Below are 27,673 nucleotides of genomic sequence, written 5' to 3'. Positions count from 1 at the left end.
AACTAATCATATGTGACCCGCAAGCGCTGTTCTGCCCCCCCCCCCCCCCCCCATTCTGCCCTGTTCTGCCCTGTGCTGTCCCCATCGGGGTAACTCCTCACATATCACCCGCAATCGCTGCCCTCCTCATCCTCCTGTTTGTTACGGCCGCCGGCGCTGACACTCTATACTGTACCCCTATGCCCGGGCTGCAAAAGATAAACAAAATAAACTTTAACTCACCTTCCCCGTCGGTCCGGACCTGCTTCCTGGGGACGGGAACGTCGGAGAGCCGTCAGCCTATGACCGGCTGCAGCGATGTTCTTCCTCGGCCGGTGATAGGCCAAGCCCACTGTCATGTAGGAAGCCGGCTCCTTACATGACAGTGGGCTTGGCCTATCACCGGCCGAGGCAGAACATCACTGCGGCCGGTCATAGGCTGACGGCTCTCCGACGTTCCTGTCCCCAGGCCGACGTAGGAAGGTGAGTTAAAGTTTATTAACTCACTAGCCCGGGCATAGGGATACAGCACAGTATAGAGTGTCAGCGCCGGCGGCTGCAACAAACAGGAGGACGAGGAGGGCAGCGCTTGTGGGTGACATGTGAGTAGTTACCCCGATGGGACAGCGCAGGGCTGGGATGATAATTAATTTGGGGGGGGGGGGGGGGGGGGAAATACCATTATATTCCGTGGAACCGCCATAAGTTACAAAAATACAGTGATACACATATATAGCCATACTGCCCAGCCCTAGACTCGAGCCCTGCCCTATACACAGGATAGGGGATAAGTTTTAGATCGTGGGGTGAGGGGGGGGGGTGCAATTGCTGTGGCCCCCTGCGATCTCCTGTACGGGGCCCAGGCTCTCTCTGGAAATGTTGTGTGTTGACCCCCGCACAAAGCGTAGGCCGACACCCCCCCCCCCTCCATATATCTCTATGGAAGAGCTGTTCCGCTATCTTTGGCTCTTCCATAGGGATATATGGAGGGGGCATATTGGCCCTTGTTTCCGGGGAGAGCCGGGGCCCCATACAGGAGAACCCGGGGGGCCACAGCATCAACGCCCACCTGCGCGATCTAAAACGTATTCCCTATCCTGTGTATAAGGAATGAGTTTTTCTGTATTTCAAGGCATGGGACTTCTCTTTTAAAAAAATGACATTTTACTTAACTGGACTAGCCCTTTAAGGCCAGTTCACACTAAGAATTGCATTGCCGTCAATGGGGTCAGCGCAGGTCCGAGCCGTCACAGAGACGATTGATAGCAGCGCCGCCGCCTACTCTCAATGCCCGCCTGGATATTCTCAGCGTAACCTACCCTTACGCTTGCCCATTTTCCTGCTTCCACATCAGGTATATACAGCAGTAGGTCGGGGCACATGACTCACGCACAATTACATCGTGTAAGCGCAAAACCCATTGTAATTAATTGGCGCTGGATTCTCCTAGTGTGAACAAGGGAGAAAGCAGTACCTGGCAGGGGAGGGGCCTGACAACCACAGCAGGTCACATGACTTCAAGGAATTTTCATTTACAATCCCTCTATTAGCTTATCCCCCTAGAACAGTAGTCTTCAAACTGTAGACCTCCAGCTGTTGCAAAACTACAACTCCCAGCATCCCCAGGCATGCTGGGAGTTGTAGTTTTGCAAATGAAACACCAGCAGAACTATTACTCCCAGCATCCTCTGCAGGCTGTGCACGCTGAGGTCACATGACTCCTCCCTATGTATTTACAACCTGTTGTATGAGAAACACACGTGACTGACACAGCGCGATCACGTGACAATATCTTCTAAAATTCTCTGGATAGATTCCACTCCTCCTCACGGGCAGTCACGTGATCGTCAATAGTCACGTGCCCGCCGGCCACCAGTCACCGACCTTCCTACTAGTCTCCTGGGGTTACGCGCTGTCGCGTGTTGCGAGGGGGCGGAGTCAGTATATATACCGCGGTGGCGGGAGTTGGGAGCCCGCCATTTCCTGTCAGGCGCTGGTAGGTGGCGGTCGAGGTCCCGCTGTGAGGCGGTGAGTGCTGACTGTGTGTATCCGGCTGTGGGAGGGAGGTTCTGCAGCAGCTCAGTGTCACTACACACATCAGTAGGATTCCTGCCCGGTATAATGTCAGGTGACCCCCTTCCTGCCCGGTATAATGTCAGGTGACCCCTTCCTGCCCGGTATAATGTCAGGTGACCCGTTCCTGTCCGGTATAATGTCAGGTGACCCCCTTCCTGCCCCGGTATAATGTCAGGTGACCCCCTTCCTGCCCCGGTATAATGTCAGGTGACCCCCTTCCTGCCCGGTATAATGTCAGGTGACCCCTTCCTGCCCGGTATAATGTCAGGTGACCCCTTCCTGCCCGGTATAATGTCAGGTGACCCCCTTCCTGCCCGGTATAATGTCAGGTGACCCCCTTCCTGCCCGGTATAATGTCAGGTGACCCCTTCCTGCCCGGTATATTGTCAGGTGACCCCCTTCCTGCCCGGTATAATGTCAGGTGACCCCTTCCTGTCTGGTATAATGTCAGGTGACCCCCTTCCTGCCCGGTATAATGTCAGGTGACCCCCTTCCTGCCCGGTATAATGTCAGGTGACCCTTTCCTGCCCGGTATATTGTCAGGTGACCCCTTCCTGTCTGGTATAATGTCAGGTGACCCCCTTCCTGTCCGGTATAATGTCAGGTGACTCCCTTCCTGTCTGGTATAATGTCAGGTGACCCCCTTCCTGCCCGGTATAATGTCAGGTGACCCCCTTCCTGCCCGGTATAATGTCAGGTGACCCCCTTCCTGCCCGGTATAATGTCAGGTGACCCCCTTCCTGCCCGGTATAATGTCAGGTGACCCCTTCCTGTCCGGTATAATGTCAGGTGACCCCTTCCTCTCCGGTATAATGCCAGGTGACCCCTTCCTGCCCGGTATAATGCCAGGTGACCCCTTCCTGCCCGGGTATAATGTCAGGTGACCCCCTTCCTGCCCGGGTTTAATGTCAGGTGACCCCCTTCCTGCCCGGGTATAATGTCAGGTGACCCCCTTCCTGCCCGGGTATAATGTCAGGTGACCCCCTTCCTGCCCGGGTATAATGTCAGGTGACCCCCTTCCTGCCCGGTATAATGTCAGGTGACCCCTTCCTGCCCGGTATAATGTCAGGTGACCCCCTTCCTGCCCGGTATAATGTCAGGTAACCCCTTCCTGCCCGGTATAATGTCAGGTGACCCCCTTCCTGCCCGGTATAATGTCAGGTGACCCCCTTCCTGCCCGGTATAATGTCAGGTGACCCCTTCCTGCCCGGTATAATGTCAGGTGACCCCTTCCTGCCCGGTATAATGTCAGGTAACCCCTTCCTGCCCCGGTATAATGTCAGGTGACCCCTTCCTGCCCGGTTATAATGTCAGGTGACCCCCTTCCTGCCCGGGTATAATGTCAGGTGACCCCTTCCTGCCCGGGTATAATGTCAGGTGACCCGTTCCTGCCCGGTATAATGTCAGGTGACCCCTTCCTGCCCCGGTATAATGTCAGGTGACCCCTTCCTGCCCGGTATAATGTCAGGTGACCCCTTCCTGCCCGGTATAATGTCAGGTGACCCCTTCCTGCCCGATATAATGTCAGGTGATCCCCTTCCTGTCCGGTATAATGTCAGGTGATCCCCTTCCTGTCCGGTATAATGTCAGGTGACCCCTTCCTGCCCGGTATAATGTCAGGTGACCCCCTTCCTGCCCGGTATAATGTCAGGTGACCCCTTCCTGCCCGATATAATGTCAGGTGATCCCCTTCCTGTCCGGTATAATGTCAGGTGATCCCCTTCCTGTCCGGTATAATGTCATGTGACCCCTTTCCTGCCCGGGTATAATGTCAGGTAACCCCTTCCTGCCCGGGTATAATGTCAGGTGATCCCCTTCCTGCCCGGTATAATGTCAGGTGATCCCCTTCCTGCCCGGTATAATGTCAGGTGACCCCTTCCTGTCCGGTATAATGTCAGGTGACCCCTTCCTGCCCGGTATAATGTCAGGTGATCCCCTTCCTGTCCGGTATAATGTCAGGTGACCCCTTCCTCTCCGGTATAATGCCAGGTGACCCCTTCCTGCCCGGGTATAATGCCAGGTGACCCCTTCCTGCCCGGTATAATGCCAGGTGACCCCTTCCTGCCCGGGTATAATGTTAGGTGACCCCCTTCCTGCCCGGGTTTAATGTCAGGTGACCCCCTTCCTGCCCGGTATAATGTCAGGTGACCCCCTTCCTGCCCGGTATAATGTCAGGTGACCCCTTCCTGTCCGGTATAATGTCAGGTGACCCCTTCCTCTCCGGTATAATGCCAGGTGACCCCTTCCTGCCCGGTATAATGCCAGGTGACCCCTTCCTGCCCGGGTATAATGTCAGGTGACCCCCTTCCTGCCCGGGTTTAATGTCAGGTGACCCCCTTCCTGCCCGGGTATAATGTCAGGTGACCCCCTTCCTGCCCGGGTATAATGTCAGGTGACCCCCTTCCTGCCCGGGTATAATGTCAGGTGACCCCCTTCCTGCCCGGTATAATGTCAGGTGACCCCTTCCTGCCCGGTATAATGTCAGGTGACCCCCTTCCTGCCCGGTATAATGTCAGGTGACCCCCTTCCTGCCCGGTATAATGTCAGGTGACCCCCTTCCTGCCCGGTATAATGTCAGGTGACCCCTTCCTGCCCGGTATAATGTCAGGTGACCCCCTTCCTGCCCCGGTATAATGTCAGGTGACCCCTTCCTGCCCGGTTATAATGTCAGGTGACCCCCTTCCTGCCCGGGTATAATGTCAGGTGACCCCTTCCTGCCCCGGTATAATGTCAGGTGACCCCTTCCTGCCCGGTTATAATGTCAGGTGACCCCCTTCCTGCCCGGGTATAATGTCAGGTGACCCCTTCCTGCCCGGGTATAATGTCAGGTGACCCGTTCCTGCCCGGTATAATGTCAGGTGACCCCTTCCTGCCCCGGTATAATGTCAGGTGACCCCTTCCTGCCCGGTATAATGTCAGGTGACCCCTTCCTGCCCGGTATAATGTCAGGTGACCCCCTTCCTGCCCGGGTATAATGTCAGGTGACCCCTTCCTGCCCGGTATAATGTCAGGTGACCCCTTCCTGCCCGGTATAATTTATTTAAAAAAATAATAAGTGGGGGAAGGGGGCTGGTAATGAAGTTAATGGGATTTTGCCTTTATTTTCTATTTTTTTGTGTGTGTGGGGGGGGAGGGGGGGTTAAATTTGCGCTATACACCGCGTGGGAAAAATACCATCATAATTCTGTTCTCTGGGCTGGTGCGATTACAGCAATAACAAATTCACAGTTTGATCTTTTTTTGTTGTTAGTACAATAAAAAAATACATTTAATGGAAAAAATATTTTTTTGGTAAATAATTTTTTCTTCTGATCATTAATACTGTATACTACACTGCTCTATTACTATAGCATTATGCCCTCGGCACTGCTGTATACAAGGGGTACACACATAGCAGGTCTGGGGCCCTTCAGAATGCCTCCAGGATCTGGAGATTTATCAAAACCTGTGTTAAGAAAGACTGATGCAGCTGCCCATAGCAACCGATTAAATAGCTTTTTTTAATCTTTCTGAGATTTTTTTTTTTAATTAAAGGGATATTCCACTGGAAACATTTTTTTAAATCAACTGGTGCTAGAAAATTTTACAGATTTGTAAATTACTTCTATATAAAAATCTTAATCCTTCCAGTACTTATTAGCTGCTGTATGTTCCACAGGAAAGTCTTTTTTTAATTTTATTTCCTTTCTGTCTGACCACAGTGCTCTCTGCTGACACCTCTGTCCATTTTAGGAACTGTCCAGAATAGGAGCAAATCCCCATAGAAAACCTCTCCTGTTCTGGACAGTTCCTAAAATGGACAGAGGTGTCAGCAGAGAGCACTGTGGCCAGAAAGAAAGGAAATTCAATAAGAAAAGAACTTCCTCTGTAGTTTACAGCAGCTGATAAGTACTGGAAGGATTAAGATTTTTTTTTAATAGAGGTAATTTACAAAACTGTTTAACTTTCTGGCACCAGTTGATTAAAAAAAAAATAGTTTTCCAGTGGAGTACCCCTTTAAACAAACTGGTTGCTATGGGCAACTGCACCGATCTCCTACACAGGTTTTGATAAATCTCACACATCCTTACCCCCTGTGTCCATGATTTGACTGTAAGGGGTTACCAGAATCAGAGGTTTCTTCAGTCCTGGCAATTATCGTGGGGGCCCCCCTGTCGTCCTGTTAGCCAGTGGGGGGGGGGGGGGGAAGTAGCGGTGATAGGACTCGGGAGGACCCCAGGATAGGCAGAGGGAGAGAAGCGGGTGGCAGCGGCGGGGGGATAAATAGCCGATAACTTATACCGGAATATCGGTATAAGTTATCGGCTATCGGCCCTAACCTCCACCGATTATCGCTATCGGCCCTAAAAAATCGATATCGGTCGATCCCTAATTACCACCCACTCCCTATGCATGATCTGATTGGTCTGTGAGATTTGCCCTTGTAACTGAAATGTGCAGCGACGGCTGGAGCTGTGTGTATCTTAATACTTTAGGGGTTTGAATGATGTTACCCAGGTACAGGGGGGCTGGAGAGGTTACACAGCTTTTGTTTTGCTTTTTTCACTACAAAAATGTCCACTGATGCAGTGTATTGTCACACAGAGGATGTTCGGCCAACATTGACAAAATTAAAGGGGTACTCCACCCCTAGACATCATATCCTGGGGGTCCCCAGCTTGAGACCCCCCATGATCTCCCTGCTGCACCTGGTGTTCGTTTAGAGAGACTGGTGCAGAGCCGAAGGCTCATGACGTCGCAGCCACGCCCCGCTCGTGGTGTCATGGCGCCCCTCAATGTAAGTCTATGGGAGGGGGCGTGGTGACCATATAAAGGCCCTTTATACAGTCATGTACAGGATCGCATGCCCATGTAATAGGGTCTTTACGGAATCACATGGTCTTCATGTACTCCTACACACATAGTGATTAGAGATGAGCGAACTTACAGTAAATTCGATTCGTCACGAACTTCTCGGCTCGGCAGTTGATGACTTATCCTGCGTAAATTAGTTCAGCCTTCAGGTGCTCCGGTGGGCTGGAAAAGGTGGATACAGTCCTAGGAAAGAGTCTCCTAGGACTGTATCCACCTTTTCCAGCCCACCGGAGCACCTGAAAGCTGAAATAATTTATGCAGGAAAAGTCATCAACTGCCGAGCCGAGAAGTTCGTGACGAATCGAATTTGCTGTAAGTTCGCTCATCTCTAATAGTGATACTGCCTCTTTATGTCCTTCATATACTGGTTTCTCCTGTGTACTCCACCCCCACTCACCCACCCACTGTAATAGTGAGCACACACCAAGGCCATGTTCACACTGGCCCTCATTTACTATTGCAAACCCGACATGTTTTGTCGGGTTGTGCGCCAGATTCTGTCGCATTGCGCCAGAAATTCTGTCTGCCCCAGAATTTGCACCAGAATTGAAAAAACCCCCGACTAACTCACCATTTTGCTAAGAAAACCGGGAAAGGGGTGTGGTTACCGAAAAGGGGGCGTGGTCCCATCATTTTCACCAAAAAACATGTTTACTAAGGTTTCCACAGAAAATGTGGTGGATTTCAGCTGAGGAAAACCCGACAGATCAGAACATGTGTAAAAATACCGTGGAAAATAAATTGTAGGGAATTAAAACACACAAAGAAACCTACACAATACTCTTAGTAAATAAGGGCCACTGTGTATTTTTGGATGCTTTTTACTTACTGAGTTCTCTTAAACTGAATATTTACCAGACTGTTTTGTTCATACATGCATGAATTTTGTTATGTTACTGCCATAAATATAAGGTGCACGCTTTTGTTTTGGCCGTGCAAAGGCAAAAAAACACATAATTGGTATTTCCAACTAATATAAAACAGCGGTCACACAGCTGAAAACACTTTTTTGTTCAGCAGTTTTGTTTTTAACTGCCCAAAATACTTTCATTAGGTAGCTTGCCCCATGTATATAGGGTCAACCTAAGGTGTCTTGCCTCTTGTATATAGGGGCACCTGTAGGTATCTTGCCCCCTGTATATAGGGTCCACATGTAGGTATCTTGCCCCTGTATATAGGGCAACCTGTAGGTATCTGCCCCCTGTGTATAGGTCCACCGGTAGATAGCTTGTCTCCTGTAGACTGGACCCCCTTAGGTACCTTGAGCTTACAGGTGACAGGCTGGATGTGGTGATGTAGCAGGTGACAGGCTGGGTGCAGTGATGTAGCAGGTGACAGGTCGGGTGCGGTGATGTAGCAGGAGAATGGCTGGGTGCGGTGATGTAGCAGGTGACAGGCTGGGTGTGGGAGTGTAGCAGGTGACAGGCTGGGTGCGGTGATGGAGCAGGTGACAGGCTGGGTGCAGTGAAGTAGCAAGTGACAGACTGGGTGCCGTGATATAGTAGGTGACAGGCGGGATGCGGTGATATATAGTAATTGACAGGCTGGCTGCTGTGATGTAGCAGGTGACAGGCTGGGTTCAGTGATATAGTAGGTGACAGGCTGTGTGCAGTGATATAGTAGGTGACAGGCTGGGTGCGGTGATATAGTAGGTGACAGGCTGGGTGCGGTGATATAGTAGGTGACAGGCTGGGTGCGGTGATATAGTAGGTGATAGGCTAGGTGCAGTGATATAGTAGGTGACAGGCTGGGTGCGGTGATATAGTAGGTGACAGGCTGGGTGCGGTGATATAGTAGGTGACAGGCTGGGTGCGGCGATATAGTAGGTGACAGGCTGGGTGCGGTGATATAGTAGGTGACAGGCTGGGTGCGGTGATATAGTAGGTGATAGGCTAGGTGCAGTGATATAGTAGGTGACAGGCTGGGTGCAGTGATATAGTAGGTGACAGTCTGGGTGCAGTGATATAGCAGATGACAGGCTAGGTGCAGTGATGTAGCAGGTGACAGGCTGGGTGCAGTGATATAGTAGGTGACAGTCTGGGTGCAGTGATATAGCAGATGACAGGCTAGGTGCAGTGATGTAGCAGGTGACAGGCTGGGTGATGTGATTTAGCAGCCTAGCAGGTAACAGGCTGGGTGCAGTGATATAGTACGTGACAGGCGGGGTGCGGTGATATAGAAGGTGACAGGCTGGGTGCGTTGATATAGTAGGTGATAGGCTGGGTGCAGTTATATAGTAAGTGACTTGCTGGGTGTGGTGATATAGTAGGCGACAGGCTGGGTGCAGTGATACAGTAGGCGACAGGCTGGGTGCGGTGATATAGTAGGTGACAGGCTGAGTGCGGTGATATAGTAGGTGATAGGCTGGGTGCGGTGATATAGTAGGCGACAGGCTGGGTGCGGTTATATAGTAGATGATAGGCTAGGTGCAGTGATATAGTAGGTGACAGGCTGGGTGCAGTGATATAGTAGGTGACAGGCTGGGTGCAGTGATATAGCAGGTGACAGGCTGGGTGCAGTGATACAGTAGGCGACAGGCTGGGTGCGGTTATATAGTAGATGATAAGCTGGGTGCGGTGATATAGTAGGTGACAGGCTGGGTGCAGTGATATAGCAGGTGACAGGCTGGGTGCAGTGATACAGTAGGTGACAGGCTGGGTGCGGTGATATAGTAGGTGACAGGCTGGGTGCGGTGATATAGTAGGCGACAGGCTGGGTGCGGTGATATAGTAGGTGACAGGCTGGGTGCGGTGATGTAGTAGGTGACAGGCTGGGTGCAGTGATATAGTAGGTGACAGGCTGGGTGCAGTGATATAGTAGGTGACAGGCTGGGTGCGGTGATATAGTAGGTGACAGGCTGGGTGCGGTGATATAGTAGGTGACAGGCTGGGTGCGGTGATATAGTAGGTGACAGGCTGGGTGCGGTGATATAGTAGGTGACAGGCTGGGTGCGGTGATATAGTAGGTGACAGGCTGGGTGCGGTGATATAGTAGGTGACAGGCTGGGTGCGGTGATATAGTAGGTGACAGTCTTGGTGTGGTGATATAGTAGGCGACAGGCTGGGTGCGGTGATATAGTAGGCGACAGGCTGGGTGCGGTGATATAGTAGGTGACAGGCTGGGTTCGGTGATATAGTAGGTGACAGGCTGGGTGCGGTGATGTAGCTTTTCTGATGAAAGCCATTGCAAAACATTTTCTTTTAACAGTTTTTGCATGCTTTATAACATATCAAAAGTTATTTATGTCATAGGGATATGGCAAAAGTTTTGATTAGTCGGGGTCTTAGTGCTGAGATCCCCCACTGTTCAGGAGAACGAGGCAGGAGAAGTGTGCAGTATCGCTGCTCACCCATAGCAGTCTTCTCGCTGTACCATAGATTTATAATGGAGCAACGAAACAACGATCGAAACGAGACGGGGAGTAAAAATTAATGCCGGGTGCAGCTCGTTCTCCTACCGGTGGGGGTTTCTGCACTTGGACCCTAACTAACTAAAACGTTTGATATGTACCTGTGAAGTGACAATGACCATTAAATGTCATGTTGATCTGGATTTTTTAAATCGATGTGAAGTGTCTAATGATGGCTTTTTATCTTTCATGTGACAGATCATCTGTGATCAGGAAGAAGTGTGGAGCAGGCAGTGCAGTGAGGCTGCTGGAGAGAAGGAGGGACACTGAGTGACCACAGGATAAAGTGAGTTCAGACCAAGCAAATCAATGGCCTCATGTATGACACCTGCCTCAGAGGAGCCACCGATCAGGTTCCACTTTTAATTCCTGTAGTGATAGGTCAGTTCTGATTGGCTGCTCCTGACTACAAGGCCCTACTGCTCTTAGGAAGGTCTTGAGGTTGGAAAAAGACCAGAGTCATGTTCAATCTCTATTGTGTGGATCCACTGCTGAGGTAGCCGGAGGGCTTACCTCTCCTTCCATGCCGGCTCCTGCGCTGAGAATGATTATAAAGCCTGGCAGGACCAGGCTTTATCAATCAAGTGCAGAGCACACAGATCATTGTGGTTTTATAGAACCACATTGATCTATATGAGGAATCAAATGATTCCTCCTAACAGTCCCCTAAGGGGACTAAAAGTGTAAAAAAAAAAAACACACACATTAACCTCTTCCGAACTCTAAAAATATATTAATTAAACCGCACAGTCAATGGCATATGCGCAAAAAAAAAAATTCCAAAGTCCAAAATAGCGTCACTTTTCTTACCATAAAAAATGAATAAAAAGTAATCAAAACGTCTGATCAAAACAAAAATGGTTCCAATAAAAACTTCGGATCACGACGCAAAATATGAGCCCTCACACCGCCCCATAAAAAATAAAAAAAAGTTATTGGGGTCAGAAGATGACAATTTTAAATGTATTAATTTCTGTGCATGTAGTTATGATTTTTTCCAGAAGTCCGACAAAATCACCTATATAAGTAGGGGATCATTTTAATCGTATAGACCTACAGAATAAAGAGAAGGTGTAATTTTTACCGAAAACATTTACTGTGTAGAAATGGAAGTCCCCCAAATTAGCAAAATGGCGTTTTGTCTTCAATTTAGTCGTACAATGATTTTTTTTTTTCCATTTCGCCGTAGATTTTTGGGTAAAATGACTGATGTAATTACAAAGTAGAATTGGTGGCACAAAAAAAAGCCATAATATGTTTTTTTTAAGTGCAAAATTGAAAGGGTTATGATTTTTAAAAGGTAAGGAGGAAAAAATGAAAGTGCCAAAAACTGAAAAACGCTTGGTCCTTAAGGGGTTAATGGTTACAGTCACTTTAAACTTTTTACATGTCATAGGGATATGGCAAAAGTATTGATTAGTGCTGAGATCCCCCACTGTTCAGGAGAATGAGCCAGGAGAAATGTGCAGCATCGCTGCTCACCCATAGCAGTCTTCTCGCTGTACCATATATTTATAATGGAGCAACGAAACAACGATCGAAACGAGACGGGGAGTAAACGGTAATGCCGGGTGCAGCTCGTACTCCTACCGGTGGGGGTTTCTGCACTTGGACCCTAACTAATTGGGTACTCCGCTGAAAAAACATTTTCTTTTTGAATTTCTTTTCTGTCTGACCACAGTGCTCTCTGCTGACACCTCTGTCCATGTCAGGAACTGTCAATAGGAGAGGCAAATCCCCATATTAAACCTTTCCTGCTCTTGACAGTTCCTGAGACAGACAGGTGTCAGCAGAGAGCACTGTGGTCAGACAGAAAATAAATTAAAAAAGAAAAGAACTTCTTGTGGAGCATACAGCAGCTGATAAGTACTGAAGGAATTAAGATTTTTAAATAGAAGTAATTTACAAATCTATTCGGTACCAGTTGATTTAACCCCTTAAGGACACATGACGTACCGTTACGTCATGAGTCCGCTCCCGATCTATAACAAAGCGGGTCGGGCCTGGCCTCTTAACAACGGCCGGGACCCGTGGCTAATAGTGCGCAGCATTGATCGCGCGCTATTAACCCTTTAACCCTTCAACTTTGAACACCGCGTCTAAAGTGAAAGCATGCCGGTTAGCTCAGGGAGCTATTCGGGATAGCCGCGGCGAAATCGCGGCATCCCGAACAGCTTACAGGACAACAGGAGGATCCCTACCTGCCTCCTCGCTGTCCGATCGCCGAATGACTGCTCAGTGCCTGAGATCCAGACATGAGCATTCAGGCGGCAGAATCATCGATCACTGGTTTCCTATGAGAAACCAGTGATAAATGTAATAGATCAGTGTGTGCAGTGTTATAGCCCCCTATGGGATAACAATGATCAATGTAATAAATCAGTGTGTGCAGTGTTATAGCCCCCTATGGGATAACAATGATCAATGTAAAAGATCAGTGTGTGCAGCTATAACACTGCAAAAAAAAAAGTGAATAATGATCATTTAACCCCTTCACTATTAAAAGTTTGAATCACCCCCCTTTTCCCATAAAAAAAACCACAGTGTAAATAAAAATAAACATATATGGTATCGCTGCGTGCGGAAATGTCCGAATTACGCGCAAAAAAATTCCAAAGTCCAAAAAAGTGCATTTCTGGTCACTTTTTATAATAATAATAATAAGTCCTATAAATGCAAAAATGGTACTGCTAAAAACTTCAGATCACGGCGCAAAAAATGTGCCTTCATACCGCCACATACGCGCAAAAATAAAAAAGTTATAGGGGTCTGAAGATGACAATTTTAAACGTATTAATTTTCCTGCATGTAGTTATGATTTTTTCCAGAAATACGACAGAATCAAACCTATATAATAAGTAGGGGATCATTTTAATCGTATGGACCTACAGAATAAAGATAAGGTGTCATTTTTACCGAAAAATTTACTGTGTAGAAACGGAAGCCCCCAAAAGTTACAAAGCAGCGTATTTTTTTTTTCAATTTTGTCTCACAATGATTTTTTTTTTCCATTTCGCCGTAGATTTTTGGGCAAAATGAGTGACGTCATTACAAAGTAGAATTGATGGCGCAAAAAATAAGCCATCATATGGATTTTTAGGTGCAAAATTTAAAGAGTTATGATTTTTTTAAAGGCAAGGAGGAAAGAATGAAAATGCAAAAACGGAAAAACCCTCGGTCCTTAAGGGGTTAAACAGAAAAAAAAATTAAAAATGTGTTTTTCACCGGAGTACCTTTTTATATGTCATGAAAATCTGGATTTTATTAATCAGTGTGAAGTATCTATTGATGGCTTTTTATCTTTCATGTGACAGATCATCTTAGATCAGGAAGAAGTGTGGAGCAGGCAGTGCAGTGAGGCTGCTGGAGAGAAGACAGCGGAGAGGACACTGAGTGACCACAGGATAAAGTGAGTTCAGACCAAGTACATCAATGGCCTCATGTATGTCACCTGCCTCAGAGGAGCCACCGATCAGATTCCACTTTTAATTCCTGTAGTGATAGGTCAGTTCTGATTGGCTGCTCTGAATTACAAGGTCACTACTGCTCTTAGGAAGGTCTTGCGGTTGAAAAAAGGCCAGAGTCATGTTCAATCCCTATTGTGTCCCTACTGTGTTGATCCAGAGGCAAAAAACCCTTATGAGGCTGATGCAAATTGCAGCATACCAGGGGAAAAAAATCCTTTCCGACTCCAATATGGCATCACAATAAATCCCTGGAGAACGTTCTGTCCCTATAGATCTAGTATCCATAACTTGTAATGTTATTATGCTCCTGAAATGGGCTTCACCATGATCACTTCCTCTGGCAGAGAGTTTCACAGTCTCACTGCTCTTACAGTAAAGAATCCCCTTCTGTGTTGGTGTATAAACCTTCTTTCCTCTAAACATAGAGGATGCCCCCTTGTTATACATACAGTCCTAGGTATAAATAGATCATGGGAGAGATCTCTGTACGGTCCCCTGATATATTTATACATAGTTATTAGGTCACCCTTAAGCCTTCTTTTTTCGAAATAACTCTAATTCTGATAATCTTTCTGGGTACTGTAGTCCTCCCATTCCCCTAATTACCCTGGTTGCCCGTCTTTGAACTCTTTCCAGCTCCACAATATCTTTCTTGTACACTTGTGCCCAGTAGTGCAGTACTGTACACTTTATTCCATCTGTGGCTTCACCAGTACTGTACACAGTATTCTATGTGTGGTCTGACCAGTACTGTAAACAGTATCCCACGTGTGGTCTGACCAGTACAGTACACAGTATTCCATGTGTGGTCTGACCAGTACTGTACACAGTATTCTATGTGTGGTCTGACCAGTACTGTACACAGTATTCCATGTGTGGTCTGACCAGTACTGTACACAGTATTCTATGTGTGGTCTGACCAGTACTGTACACAGTATTCCATGTGTGGTCTGACCAGTACTGTACACAGTATTCCATCTGTGGCTTCACCAGTACTGTACACAGTATTCTATGTGTGGTCTGACCAGTACTGTAAACAGTATCCCACGTGTGGTCTGACCAGTACAGTACACAGTATTCCATGTGTGGTCTGACCAGTACTGTACACAGTATTCCATGTGTGGTCTGACCAGTACTGTACACAGTATTCCATGTGTGAACTGACCAGTACTATACACAGTATTCCACGTGTGGTCTGACCAGTACTGTACACAGTATTCCATGGGTGGTCTGACTAGTACTGTACACAGTATTCCATGGGTCGTCTGACTAGTACTGTACACAGTATTCCATATGTGGTCTGACCAGTACTGTACACAGTATTCCATGTGTGGTCTGACCAGTACTGTACACAGTATTCCATGTGTGGTCTGACCAGTACTGTACACAGTATTCCATGTGTGGTCTGACCAGTACTGTACACAGTATTCCATGTGTGGTCTGACCAGTACTGTACACAGTATTCCATGTGTGGTCTGACCAGTACTGTACACAGTATTCCATGTGTGGTCTGACCAGTACTGTACACAGTATTGTATGTGTGGTCTGACCAGTACTGTACACAGTATTCCACGTGTGGTCTGACTAGTACTGTACACAGTATTCCATGGGTGGTCTGACTAGTACTGTACACAGTATTCCATATGTGGTCTGACCAGTACTGTACACAGTATTCCATGTGTGGTCTGACCAGTACTGTACACAGTATTCCATGTGTGGTCTGACCAGTACTGTACACAGTATTCCATGTGTGGTCTGACTAGTGATTTGTACAGTGGTAGAATTATTTCCTTGGCAGCAGCTGCCTGACACTGGTCGCTACAGTTACATTTACTGTTAACTAAAACCCCTAAGTCCTTTTCCATGTCAGCCGTCCCCAGGGTTTTCCCATTCAATACATATTACCAGCCTGGGGTGAAGGCCATCTGAACCTGGTGATTTGTCTATTTTGATTTCTTGTAGGCGGCACTGTACTTCTTCCTGGGTTAGACAGGTGACATGTACTGGGGTGTTTACCTTATCCTGCTGCATTTCACCTGGAATTTAATTTTCCTCTGAACACAGTTCAGAAGAATGTATTTAATATACTCGCTTTTTCCTGATCCCAGTGTATAATTTCTCCCTCTTTCTATAATTACTTTTTAAAGGGCCAGCGCTTTCATTTTTACTTTCACTTGCTGCATACACACCAGATAACTCCAATACACTGTCACCCTATAAAGTACAACTGTCCAGGAATTACAGGCCTCTTGTTTAACCTCCGTTGTATGTAAATTGTTTGAGGGTTTTCTAAGAGATGCTATTTTGGAGTATCTCAATGAAAATAAACGTATGACCCCATATCAGCAAGGGTTTATGAGGGATCGGTCCTTTCAAACTAACCTGATCCGCTTTTATGAGGAGGTGAGCTCCACACTGGACCAGGGGCAGTCGCTGAATGTCGTGTATCTGGATTTTTCCAAAGCATTTGATGCGGTGCCACATAAAAGATTGATACATAAAATGAGAAGGATTGGGAGAGAAAATGTGTGCAAGTGGGTAAGTAACTGGCTCAGTGATAGGAAACAGAGGGTGGTTATTAATGGTTCATAATTGGGTGACTGTTACTAGTGGGGACCACAGGGGTCAATTCTGGGCCCTATTTTATTTAATATATTCATTAAAGGGGTTCTCCACTGCTTTAACCTTCTTGGGGCAGTTAGATAGTACTGTGGCTATATGTTATTACCCCTTTGTTTCCTGCTGGTAACGCTACTGTAGTTGGGTTATTTTTTACCTTATTTTTAAACCCGGAAGCTGGTTACTTCATTAGTTTGCTGGCTTTTTTCGACCACTGTTTTTTTTTCAGCCGCTGCCATCATTCCATCGCTACGTCACCCTGCAGGGTGTTGTGTTGGAGGCTGGCCTGCCCCACGCTCCGTACGTGCCTGCCTCCCACGCTGATGAATATTCCACCGTCATAATCGCGGACTTCCTTTCTTTCAGCTTCTTATAAGCTGATTGCTGATTGGGCTGCTCGCGGCGAATCGGCTCCGTTGTTGGGCGCATGCTCAGTTCGTCCTCGGTCGGGAGAGTCATCTGCCAGAGAGCGCCTAGCAAACCTTCGGGAGTGTTAACAATACCCCAGCGCGTCAGTCCCGAAGCTGAAAACACAATGGCACATGCGCAGATGACCCTCCCGACCGAGGACGAACTGAGCATGCGCCCAACAATGGAGCCGATTCGCCGCGAGCAGCTCAATCAGTGATCAGCTTATAAGAAGCTGAAAGGAAGGAGGACTGCGATTATGACGGTGGAATATTCATCAGCACGGGAGGCGGGCACGTACGGAGCGTGGGGCAGGCCGGTGCATTGCCGTAGAATGAGATTTGCCATAGAATGAGATGGTCCGCAGGGGTGTGGAAATTTTATAAAAAACTACTTGTCCACGGGACGAAAATGGAGCAAAATCTACTTGTCCCTCATGACGATCCACTTGTCCGGGCCAATTTTCGCTTTTACGCTCTGATTTTTTCCTCCTCGCCCTATAATAGCCATAACTACCTACTATAATGATACCTTTTAATTTTTCAATAACGTATTCTCTGAACCAAAATATATATATATATATATTTAGGGAAGTGAAATTGAAATAGTAAAAGATAATTTTGCAGATTTGGTGGTTTTTCTTTTCTGCGCCATTTACCTTGTGGTTGAGGTAACATGTTAGTTTTATACTTTTGGCCGCCTGTTTACAGCAATACCAGATTTGTATCGTTTACGTCATGTTTTACTAATTCTGAACTTTTTCTAATTTTTTTTAATTGCCATTTTTTAACCCCTGTAGCTTTATCTTTTTTCCGCATACCAGGCTGTATGAGGGCTCATTTTTTTGCACCATAATCTGTTTTTTGTATCGGTACCATTTTGGCATTGATCTGACTTTTTAATCGCTTTTTAACTTTTTTTTCTGGGATATTATAAAAATTGCAAATCTGTGGTTTGGTGTTTCTATTACATTTACCGTACGGGATACATAATGTTATATTTTAATAGGTTGTACAATTACGCACGAAGCGATACCAAATATGTTTATTTTTATTATGTTTGCATGTTTTTATATAGGAAAAGGGGGTGATTTGAACTTTTAACATGGAAGGGGTTAATGCAGCGGTCTTCAAACTGTGGCCCTCCAGATGTTGCAAAACTACAACTCCCAGCATGCCCGGACAGCCAACGGCTGTCCTGGCATGCTGGGAATTGTAGTTTTGTAACATCTGGAGGGGCACCGTTTGAAGACCACTGGGTGTCTTTCAAACTTTTATTAAAACTTTTACACTTTATTAGACTTATGAGGAATCATTAGATTCCTCAGACAGATGAATAGATTCTATTGAACTCTATTAATCTGTGTGCTCTGTGATCCATTGATAAAGCCTGGTCCAGCCAGGATCTATCAATGACAGAGCCGGGACAGAAGGAAGCAGAGGTAAGTCCTCCGGCTACCTCCATAGTGGATCGCCCCCCTGCATTCACATGTCCCTTTAGACCAGTGGTTCTCAACCTTTTCGGCGACCGTACCTCCAAGGCCTGAAAGTATGTCCACGGGTACCCCCTCACGCGGAACTTGCGAGCGAGGGGTACCCGCATACAATAGGCGTGTTCTTACCTTTATACTAATGCATCCCATCTCCATCTTAATCCCCTTGTGCTATTATTCCCCCTCCGTCTTACTCCTCCTGTCCCACAATTCCCACCTCCCTCTGATTCCCTTTTACCATTATTCCCCCTCCATCTTTATCCCCTTGTGCCATTATTATCCAATATGGAACAAGGGGATTAAGATGGAGGAGGGGGAATAATGATACAGGGGGATTAATATGGAAGGGGGAGGGGGTTGATAATTCCCCCCTCCCTCTGATCCCCTTTTGCCATATCGGATAATAATAGCTCAAGGGGATTAAGATGGGGGGGGGGGGATAATCAACCCCCCCCTCCTCCATATTAATCCCCTTGTGTCATTATTCCCCCCTCCCTCTGATTCCCTTTTGTCATTTTCCCCCCTCCATATTAATCCCCTTGTGCCATTATTATCGGATATGGCAAAAGGGGGATCAGAGGAAGGGGGGAATGGTGCAAGGGGATTAAGATGGAAGGGGAGAGGGGAGTAATAAAGCACAAGACATAAAATTTCAATGCCTTGTGCTTTATTACTCCCCCCCCCCCCCCCGCCATTATCCCTCTCCCCCTCCATCTTAATGCCTTGTGCTCTGTCCCATACAGAGCGCCGCAAGCATCTCCCCGTGCAGACGCGCCTCCTCCCCTCAGCTCTCCGAAGCTACAGCTGGGGGGAGTGAAGCCAGAGGACGCAGGTCTGCACGGGGAGAAATAAGCCACGACCCCTCATCTCCCCCCGCACGTCTGCAGAGCAGGGGAGAGAAGACATACACAGCTTCTCATCTCCCCTACTCTGCTTCAGATCTGCAGTCTGTATGGAGCGGGCTCCCGACTCCTGCCCGCTCCATACAGACTGCAGATCCGCCGCACTTGTCAGGTCCGGCCCTGCTTGCCCGAAGCCGGGCTAAGGTGCTGGACAAATTCACCTGCCTGGCGCCCAAAACTGCTAGTCCGGGGCGTCGGGCGATAGAAATTCCACATCCCTGGTCCGCCTCCATCGCATCCTATTGGCTCACTCTTGTCACGTGACATATTTAAACGTCACGCATCGATGCGCACAGCAGTGTCAGTTTGGCATGTACGCAGCTCATATACACTTACTCTATTATTACATGTACTGTTGATCCACAGCGCTATCGGGATCCCGATGGCGCTGTCATCAGTGTGCGTCCCCGCGAGCGCCCCACGCCCGCAGCTCTACTCCCCGTCCCCCGCAGCTCTACTCCCCGTCCTCCGCAGCTCTACTCCCCGTCCCCTGTTAACGCTCAGGGAGCGATCCACAGCGCTATGGGGATTCCTATGCCCGATGGCGCTGTCATCAGTGTGGGTCCCCGCGAGCGCCCCACGCCCGCAGCTCTACTCCCCTTCCCGTTAACGCTCAGGGAGCGGGGAACAGAAAGTAGAGAATCGGGCGCAGGTAAAGTAGTACTGCGCATGCGCAGCACTACGCGAATAACGTAACCTGCGCCCGATGCTCTACTTTCTGTTCCCCGCTCCCTGAGCGTTAACGGGAAGGGGAGTAGAGCTGCGGGGGACGGGGAGTAGAGCTGCGGGCGTGGGGCGCTCGCGGGGACGCACACTGATGACAGCGCCATCGGGCATCGGGATACCGATAGCGCTGTGGATCAACAGTAAATGTATATGAGCCAGCCGTATGAGCTGCGTACATGTGTGAACTTCTGTCGGGCCACAGAGGCCATGAGAGCTCCGTGCAGCTTCAGCTATCACAGGGAGAGGAGATCCTCTCCCTGTGATAGCCAAACTGACACTGCTGTGCGCATCGATGCGTGACGTTTAAATATGTCACGTGACAAGAGTGAGCCAATAGGATGTGATGGAGGCGGACCATCTCATTCTATGGCAAATCTCATTCTACGGCAATGCACCGGCCTCCAACACAACACCCTGCAGGGTGACGTAGCGATGGAAAGACGTCGGCGACTGAAAAAAAACAGTGGTCGAAAAAAGCCAGCAAACTAATGAAGTAACCAGCTTCCGGGTTTGAAAATAAGGTAAAAAATAACCCAACTACAGTAGCGTTACCAGCAGGAAACAAAGGGGTAATAACATATAGCCACAGTACTACCTAACTGCCCCAAGAAGGTTAAAGCAGTGGAGAACACCTTTAATGACCTTGTGAAGGGATTGTATTGTAAATTATCAATCTTTGCAGCTGATACTAAGTTCTGTAGAGTGCACTGATACCAAGCTCTGTAGAGGACAGTGCGCTGTGTATACTAGATAACACAATAGAGAACAGTGCACTGTGTATAGTAGATAACAAAATTGAGGGCAATACACTGTGTATAGTAGATAACACAATAGAGGACAGAACACTGTATAGTAGATAACACAATAGAGAACAGTGCTCTGTGTATAGTAGTTAACACAATAGAGGACAGAGCACTGTGTACAGTAGATAACACAATAGAGGACAGTTCACTGTGTATAGTAGGTAACACAATAGAGGACAGTTCACTGTGTATAGTAGGTAACACAATAGAGGACAGACCACTATGTATAGTAGATAACACAATAGAGAACAGTGCACTGTGTATAGTAGATAACACGATAGAGGACAGTGCACTGTGTATAGCAGATAACACAATAGAGAACAGTGCACTGTGTAGAGTAGATAACACAGAGGCCAGAGCACTATGTATAATAGTTAACACAATAAAGGACAGAGCATTGTGTATAGTAGTTAACACAATAGAGGACAGAGCACTGTGTATAGTAGATAACACAATAGAGGATAGAGCACTGTGTATAGTAGATATTACAATAGAGGACAGTTCACTGTATAAAGGAAATAACAGGTCAGTGCAATGTATATAGTGGAGAACACAGTAGAGGACAGTGCACTGTGTATAGTAGATAACACTATAGAGGACAGTGCACTGTTACACATGGATCTGGAGTTGGAAGCTTGGGCTGGGAAGTGGCAGATGAGGTCCAACACTGATAAATGTAAGGTTCTGCACATGGGGAGGAAAAATCCAGGCTGGGATTATGTATTAAATGGGAGAACACTTGGGATGACTGACGTGGAAAAGGACTTAGGAGTCTTTGTTAACAGTAAATTTAGCTGTAGTGACCAGTGCCGGGCAGCTGCTGCCAAGGCAAATAAAATCATGGGGTGCGTCAATAGGGGCATAGATGCCCGCGATAAGGAAATAATTCTACCCCTGTATAAATCACTAGTCAGACCACACATAGAATACTGTGTACAGTACTGGGCACCAGCGTACAAGAAAGATATAGTGGAGCTGGAGAGGGTTCAAAGATGGCAACCAGGGTAATATGGGGAATGAGAGGACTACAGTATTATCAGAATTGGGGTTATTTAGTTTAGAAAAAAGAAGGCATAGGGGCGACCTAATGACTATGTGTAAATATATCAGGGGGCAGTACATGATCCCATGATCTATTTATACCCAGGACTGTATCTATAACAAGGGGGCATCCTCTACTCCTATAGGAAAGAAGATTTCTACACCAGCACAGATGGGGGTTCTTTATAAAAGCAGTGTGACTATGGGACTCTCTGCCAGAGAAAATGGTCATGATGAACTCAATAAAAGACATCAGGATACATTTCTGGAGAGTTATAACATTTCAGATTATAGATACTAGATTTGTAGGGACAAAACATTGATCCAGGGATTTATTCTGTTGCCATATTTGCAGTCAAAAAGGAAATTTTCTCCCTAGTATGGGGCAATTGGCGTCACCCTTATAAGGTTTTTAGGTTGATCTTGATGCACTCTGGACTTTTTTAACCTTAGGAACTAAGTGCACATGTATCATGGGAAGTTATCGTGCAGTCCTTAAGCTAATACATTTCTACTTTTACTCATTGCAGAATGGCTTCTAGTGATCTAAGGGATGAGCAGAACTGCTCCATCTGCCTGAGCATCTATACGGATCCCGTCTCCCTGAGATGTGGACACAACTTCTGCCGCTCGTGTATAGTTCAAGTGCTGAATACACAGGACGGCTCTGGAGGTTACACCTGTCCTGACTGCAGAGAAGAATATCCGGAGCGTCCGACCCTGGAGCAGAACAAGAAGTTGGGTAATATAGTGGAGGAGAGCAGATTCTTCTGTTCCTACTGTGTAAAATCTCCTGTAGCAGCTGTGAAATCCTGTCTGCAGTGCGAGAACTCTCTATGTGATGCCCACCTGAAAGTCCACAACAAGACCATGGATCATAAATTAGCAGAACCAACCGGCTCCTTTGACAACAAAAAATGTCCCATCCACAAGAAGGTTCTGGAGTATTATTGTCCACAGGATGCAGCCTGTCTGTGTGTGTCTTGTTGTCTGGTTGGGAAGCACGGGGGACACCAGGTGGAACTTCTGGAGGAGGCTTCTAAAAAGAAGAAGAAGAGACTACATAAAAATCTGGAGGAGCTAAACTCACGAAAAGCAGAAATTCAGACAAGAGTCCAGAATCTGCACGACCATCAGAAGAATATGCAGAAGAAGGCCTCAGATAAGAGGAGGAACATCATTAAGCTCTTTCTAGACATTAAGAAGCAACTGGAAAAGGCTGAAATGAAGGCGATGAGGGAGATCTCGAGACAGGAGAAGAAAATTGTGTCCCAGATATCTGTTCTGGTCAGGAAGCTGGAAATAGAGGAGGACAAGCTGTTCAGGAAGATGCGTCGCCTAGAGGAGATGTGTCATGTCACTGACCCAATAAGATTCTTACAAGAAAATTACACTCCAGCATGTGATCATGGAGATGGTGCGGACACCGAGGGAGATAGTCAAAAGATCAAGTCTCTGGATAATTCTGATGTTCAGGTGTCTGACACCAAAGTGTGGAGTAAAAGAACTGACGAAAACATGGTCATACAAGAATCAGGGCATGGAGTGGCCTGTAGTGCTAAGAGCATGGCAGCAGAAGAAGCCGCTCTAGTCAGTGACTTTCATAAGATCGATAATCTGGATGAGACATCTGATGACCTGGATGAGACGTCTGTTGACCTGGATGTTACGTTTGATGACCTGGATGAGACGTCTGATGACCTGGATGGGACGTCTGATGACCTGGGTGGGACGACTGATGCTCTGGATGAGACGGCTGATGACCTGGATGAGATTCTCATCTCACTGACCATACACCGATCTATGTTGGATATTATCACCAATGTTCCATCAGAGCTTGGGTTTCAGGTTTCAGACATATTGCTGGATGTGGCCACTGCTGAAGCGTACTTGGAGGTATCAGAAGATATGAAAACAGTAAGAGAAGTAGGAAGACAGAAAAAAATTAAATCACCATTACGGTTTATAGATTTCGCACAGGTGTTAGGCAGATGTAGCCTCTCCTCAGGAAGGCATTTCTGGGAGGTAGAGTGGAACCAGATAGGAAGATGTGATTTTGGAATGTCCTATCCCAGTATAAGAAGGAAAGGAGATAGGTGTGGTATTGGACAGAATGATAAATCCTGGGGCATCGCTGCCGAGGAACTAGAATGCTTCTCAGTGATACATAACAATGTCAGTAAAACTTTAGATTTAGAGCCAATGTGTTCAACATTTGGAGTCTTCTTAGACTACGAGGCCGGGCGTCTGTCCTTCTATGAGATGTCTGACCGCATCAGACATGTACACACTTTCACCGCCTCCTTCACTGAACCCCTACATGCACTCTTCGGTGTTTATAATGGAGCTTCTCTCACAATAACAACCTGAGGATGCTGCAATCCTCACTCTTACTATACCAGGATATCCGTGTTAAGCTGGGTTCACACCACATTTAGTTAATACGGGGACCGGATCCTGCTGGGGCTGGAGTGAAAACTGGGCACTCCCGTACCTTAGCCCACATCTCATTTGGATGAGCTGACCAGAGTCAGATAGTGACTTTTGTCGGCTCATTTTTGCCCCGTATCCGGTTTTGTGACTGGACCTAAAACCGTGGTATACGGGATATACAGGGCAAAAATGAGCCGACCAGAGTCAGTATCTGACTCCGGTCTGCTCATTCAAATGAATGAGATGCAGGCTGGGGTACGAGAGCGTCCGGTTTTCACTCCCCCTAGCCGGATCTCGTCCCCGTATTGACAAACTGGTGTGAACGCACCCTTACATGGGTGAGGCCCATCAGGCTGTCGCATAGAGTCCCATGCAGCCCTGTTTGTCACCAGGTTAGATTTTTAGTTATTCTGTTGTCCCAGAAATAATCTGCTGTCAGAGCTGTGAAGCGCAGCTGAGCTCTGCTATAAAGAGTTGGAGGCTGCAAACAGCGAGCTGCGCAGCAATGTCCTATATCAGCAAACAGTAAGATTGTGTAGGATGAGGAGTCATAGTTGTTTGTTTTGGTTGTTTTTTTTTTTGTATTCCATTCTGTGTCAAACTTGGAATAGTGATACAAAAGAATAAAAAAATTCCTTGGCTAATGTTTTTTTTGTCACATTGTGTTCCTTTTCAATATCACAGTTTAAGGTTACTTTGAAAGGAGTCAGACGGCACTATCTTACAGTAAAACTTATTTGTGTAGCACAATAATGTCCATCTTGTAATCGGCTTTAACAACCACAGAATGTGTTTCGGACTACTGGTCCTTAGTCATGATCTGTTAGCATGTCATATGGGAGCCTAAAATTCAAGCTATCCCGTCCCCAGGACACATTCATTTTTGCATTTCCTTTTTTCCTTCCCACCTTTTAGATGGCATAACTCTTATTTTTCCATCTACAGACCTATATGATGGCTTGCTTTTTGCGTGACCAATTGTTCTTTGTAAGACATGTTACATTTTACCAAAAAATGTACGAATCAGATTAGAGTTTGTACCATGTTAGCCTAAGAAATCTAGGAGATAAGTGGAGTAGTGATTATACCTTTATTGGCTAACTGAGAGAATGTAAATTGCAAGCTTTCCAGACCTCTTAGGTCCCTTCATCAGATATGTTAACATGCCTGATGAAGGGACCTAAAAGGTCTGGAAAGTTTTAATCTATATTCTCTCAGTTAGCCAATAAATGTATCATCGCTATTCAACTCATCTTCCATAATATGTACGGTGAAACAAAAAAAATTTGTTTTTACTCAGTGCATTTTACGGTAAAAGTGGTGTATTCTCTTTGTTCTGTGGGTCAATACTAGAGATGAGCGAACTTACAGTAAATTCGATTCGTCACGAACTTCTCGGCTCGGCAGTTGATGACTTTTCCTGCATAAATAAGTTCAGCTTTCAGGTGCTCCCGTGGGCTGGAAAAGGTGGATACAGTCCTAGGAAAGAGTCCGCCCACCGGAGCACCTGAATGCTGAACTTATTTATGCAGGAAAAGTCATCAACTGCCAAGCTGAGAAGTTTGTGACGAATCGAATTTACTGTAAGTTCGCTCATCTCTAGTCAATACAATTAAAATAATACCCACGCTTGCATGCTTTACTATTGTTAGGACAAAATCAGTACACTTAATATTGCTGACTCCTATAACTTTCTTATTTTTCTGTAAACAAGGATGTATGAGGCTTATTTTATTATGTTGTGAACTGTAGTTTACTAGACAAAAGATGAGAAATTGAGAAAAAAGATCCTAGCATCTATCATGTACACAAGCCTTACCAAAGTATGCAGACCCCTACGTATGTTTTGCTTTAACTGAGCTTCCCCACTTTAGACTATTAACCCTCTGGGCTCATAAACATTATATTTGAATAATTCGGACATTTCTGCACGCGGTGCTACCAAATGTGTGTTTTAATTAGTAAAATGGGAAAAGGAGGTGTTTTCAATTTTTATTAGGGGGTGGGCCTATTTATATAAAAAAAAAAAAAAATTTTTTTTTAAATTTACACTATATAAGTCCCCATAGAGGACTTTATCACCTTAAGGACACAGCCCATTTTAACCTTAAGGACCAGGTCAATTTTATTTATGTGTGTTAGTTTTTTCGTCCCCACCTTCTAAAATGCACGACCAATTGTACTTTGTAACGACATCGCTCATTTTACCCTAAAATGTATGGTAATTTTTTGTGTAAAGAAATGTAAACAAAAGTGTTACGCCGAGCGCTCCGGGTCCCTGCTCCTCCCCGGAGCGCTCGTGGCGTTCCTCTCTCTGCAGCGCCCCGGTCAGACCCGCTGACCGGGAGCGCTGTACTGACACTGCCGGTGGGGATGCGATTCGCATAGCGGGACGCGCCTGCTCGCGAATCGCATCCCAAGTCTCTCACCTGTCCCGGTCCCCGGCTGTCTCTTCCTGGCGCGCGCGGCTCTGCTCCTTAGGGCGCGCGCGCCAGCTCTCTAAGATTTAAAGGGCCAGTGCACCAATGATTGGTGCCTGGCCCAATCAGTCTAATTAGCCTCCACTTGCTCCCTGTCTATTTAACCTCACTTCCCGTTCACTTCCTTGCCGGATCTTGTTGCCTTTGTGCCAGAGAAAGCGTTTACAGTGTTTGCCTTACCAGTGTACCTGACCTCTTGCTATTGCTATTGACTACGAACCTTGCTGCCTGCCCCGACCTTCTGCTACGTCTGACCTTGCCTCTGCCTAGTCCTTCTGTCCCACGCCTTCTCAGCAGTCAGCGAGGTTGAGCCGTTGCCGGTGGATACGACCTGGTTGCTACCACCGCAGCAAGACCATCCCGCTTTGCGGCAGGCTCTGGTGAATACCAGTAGCAACCTGGAACCGGTCCACCGACACGGTCCACGCCAATCCCTCGCTGACACAGAGGATCCACATCCAGCCTGCCGAATCCTAACAGTAGATCCGGCCATGGATCCCGCTGAGGTCCCGCTGCCAGTTGTCGCTGACCTTACCACGGTGGTCGCCCAGCAGTCTCAACAAATAGAGCAACTTGGACAACAGTTCGCCCAACAAGGACAGCAGCTGTCGCAGTTGACCGCCATGCTACAGCAACTTCTGCCACAGCTACAGCAGCAACCATCTCCTCCGCCAGCTCCTGCACCTCCTTCGCAGCGAGTGCCCGCTCCTGGCCTCCGCTTGTCCCTGCCGGACAAATTTAATGGGGACTCTAGACTTTGCCGTGGTTTCCTGTTACAATGTTCCCTACATTTGGAGATGTTGTCGGACCAATTTCCTACAGAATGGTCGAAGGTGGCTTTCGTGGTCAGTCTCCTGTCTGGGAAGGCCTTGTCATGGGCCACACCGCTCTGGGACCGCAATGATCCGGTCACTGTACAGTCCTTCTTCATTGAGGTTCGTAGTGTCTTCGAGGAACCAGCCCGAGCTTCTTCTGCCGAAACTG

General features: G+C 47.1%; 1 protein-coding gene across 2 annotated transcripts; it reads left to right on the top strand.

The window, feature by feature from the left end:
• Positions 1-1,801: 1,801 nt before the first annotated feature.
• Positions 1,802-24,873, top strand: LOC130284398 (E3 ubiquitin/ISG15 ligase TRIM25-like). Of its 2 annotated transcripts, none has more exons than XM_056534708.1 (4): positions 1,802-1,975; positions 10,517-10,604; positions 13,633-13,727; positions 22,307-24,873. In XM_056534708.1, exon 4 carries the CDS (start codon positions 22,308-22,310, stop codon positions 24,144-24,146), a length of 1,839 nt encoding a protein of 612 aa, XP_056390683.1. In that variant the 5' UTR covers positions 1,802-1,975; positions 10,517-10,604; positions 13,633-13,727; position 22,307; the 3' UTR covers positions 24,147-24,873. The 2 variants fall into 2 exon arrangements, with proteins under 2 accessions (XP_056390683.1, XP_056390682.1); XM_056534707.1 differs by having other exon boundaries at positions 1,802-2,007.
• Positions 24,874-27,673: the final 2,800 nt, after the last annotated feature.

The sequence above is a fragment of the Hyla sarda genome, chromosome 8 (genome assembly GCF_029499605.1).
Source record: "Hyla sarda isolate aHylSar1 chromosome 8, aHylSar1.hap1, whole genome shotgun sequence".
Lineage (NCBI taxonomy): Eukaryota > Metazoa > Chordata > Amphibia > Anura > Hylidae > Hyla > Hyla sarda.
Note: the sequence above shows the minus strand (reverse complement) of the source record. Positions and strands in the feature narration are given on the sequence as shown.

Coding starts and splice junctions, on each gene's coding strand:
- LOC130284398 (XM_056534708.1), top strand. CDS start 22,308: ATGGCTTCTAGTGATCTAAGGGATGAGCAGAACTGCTCCATCTGCCTG.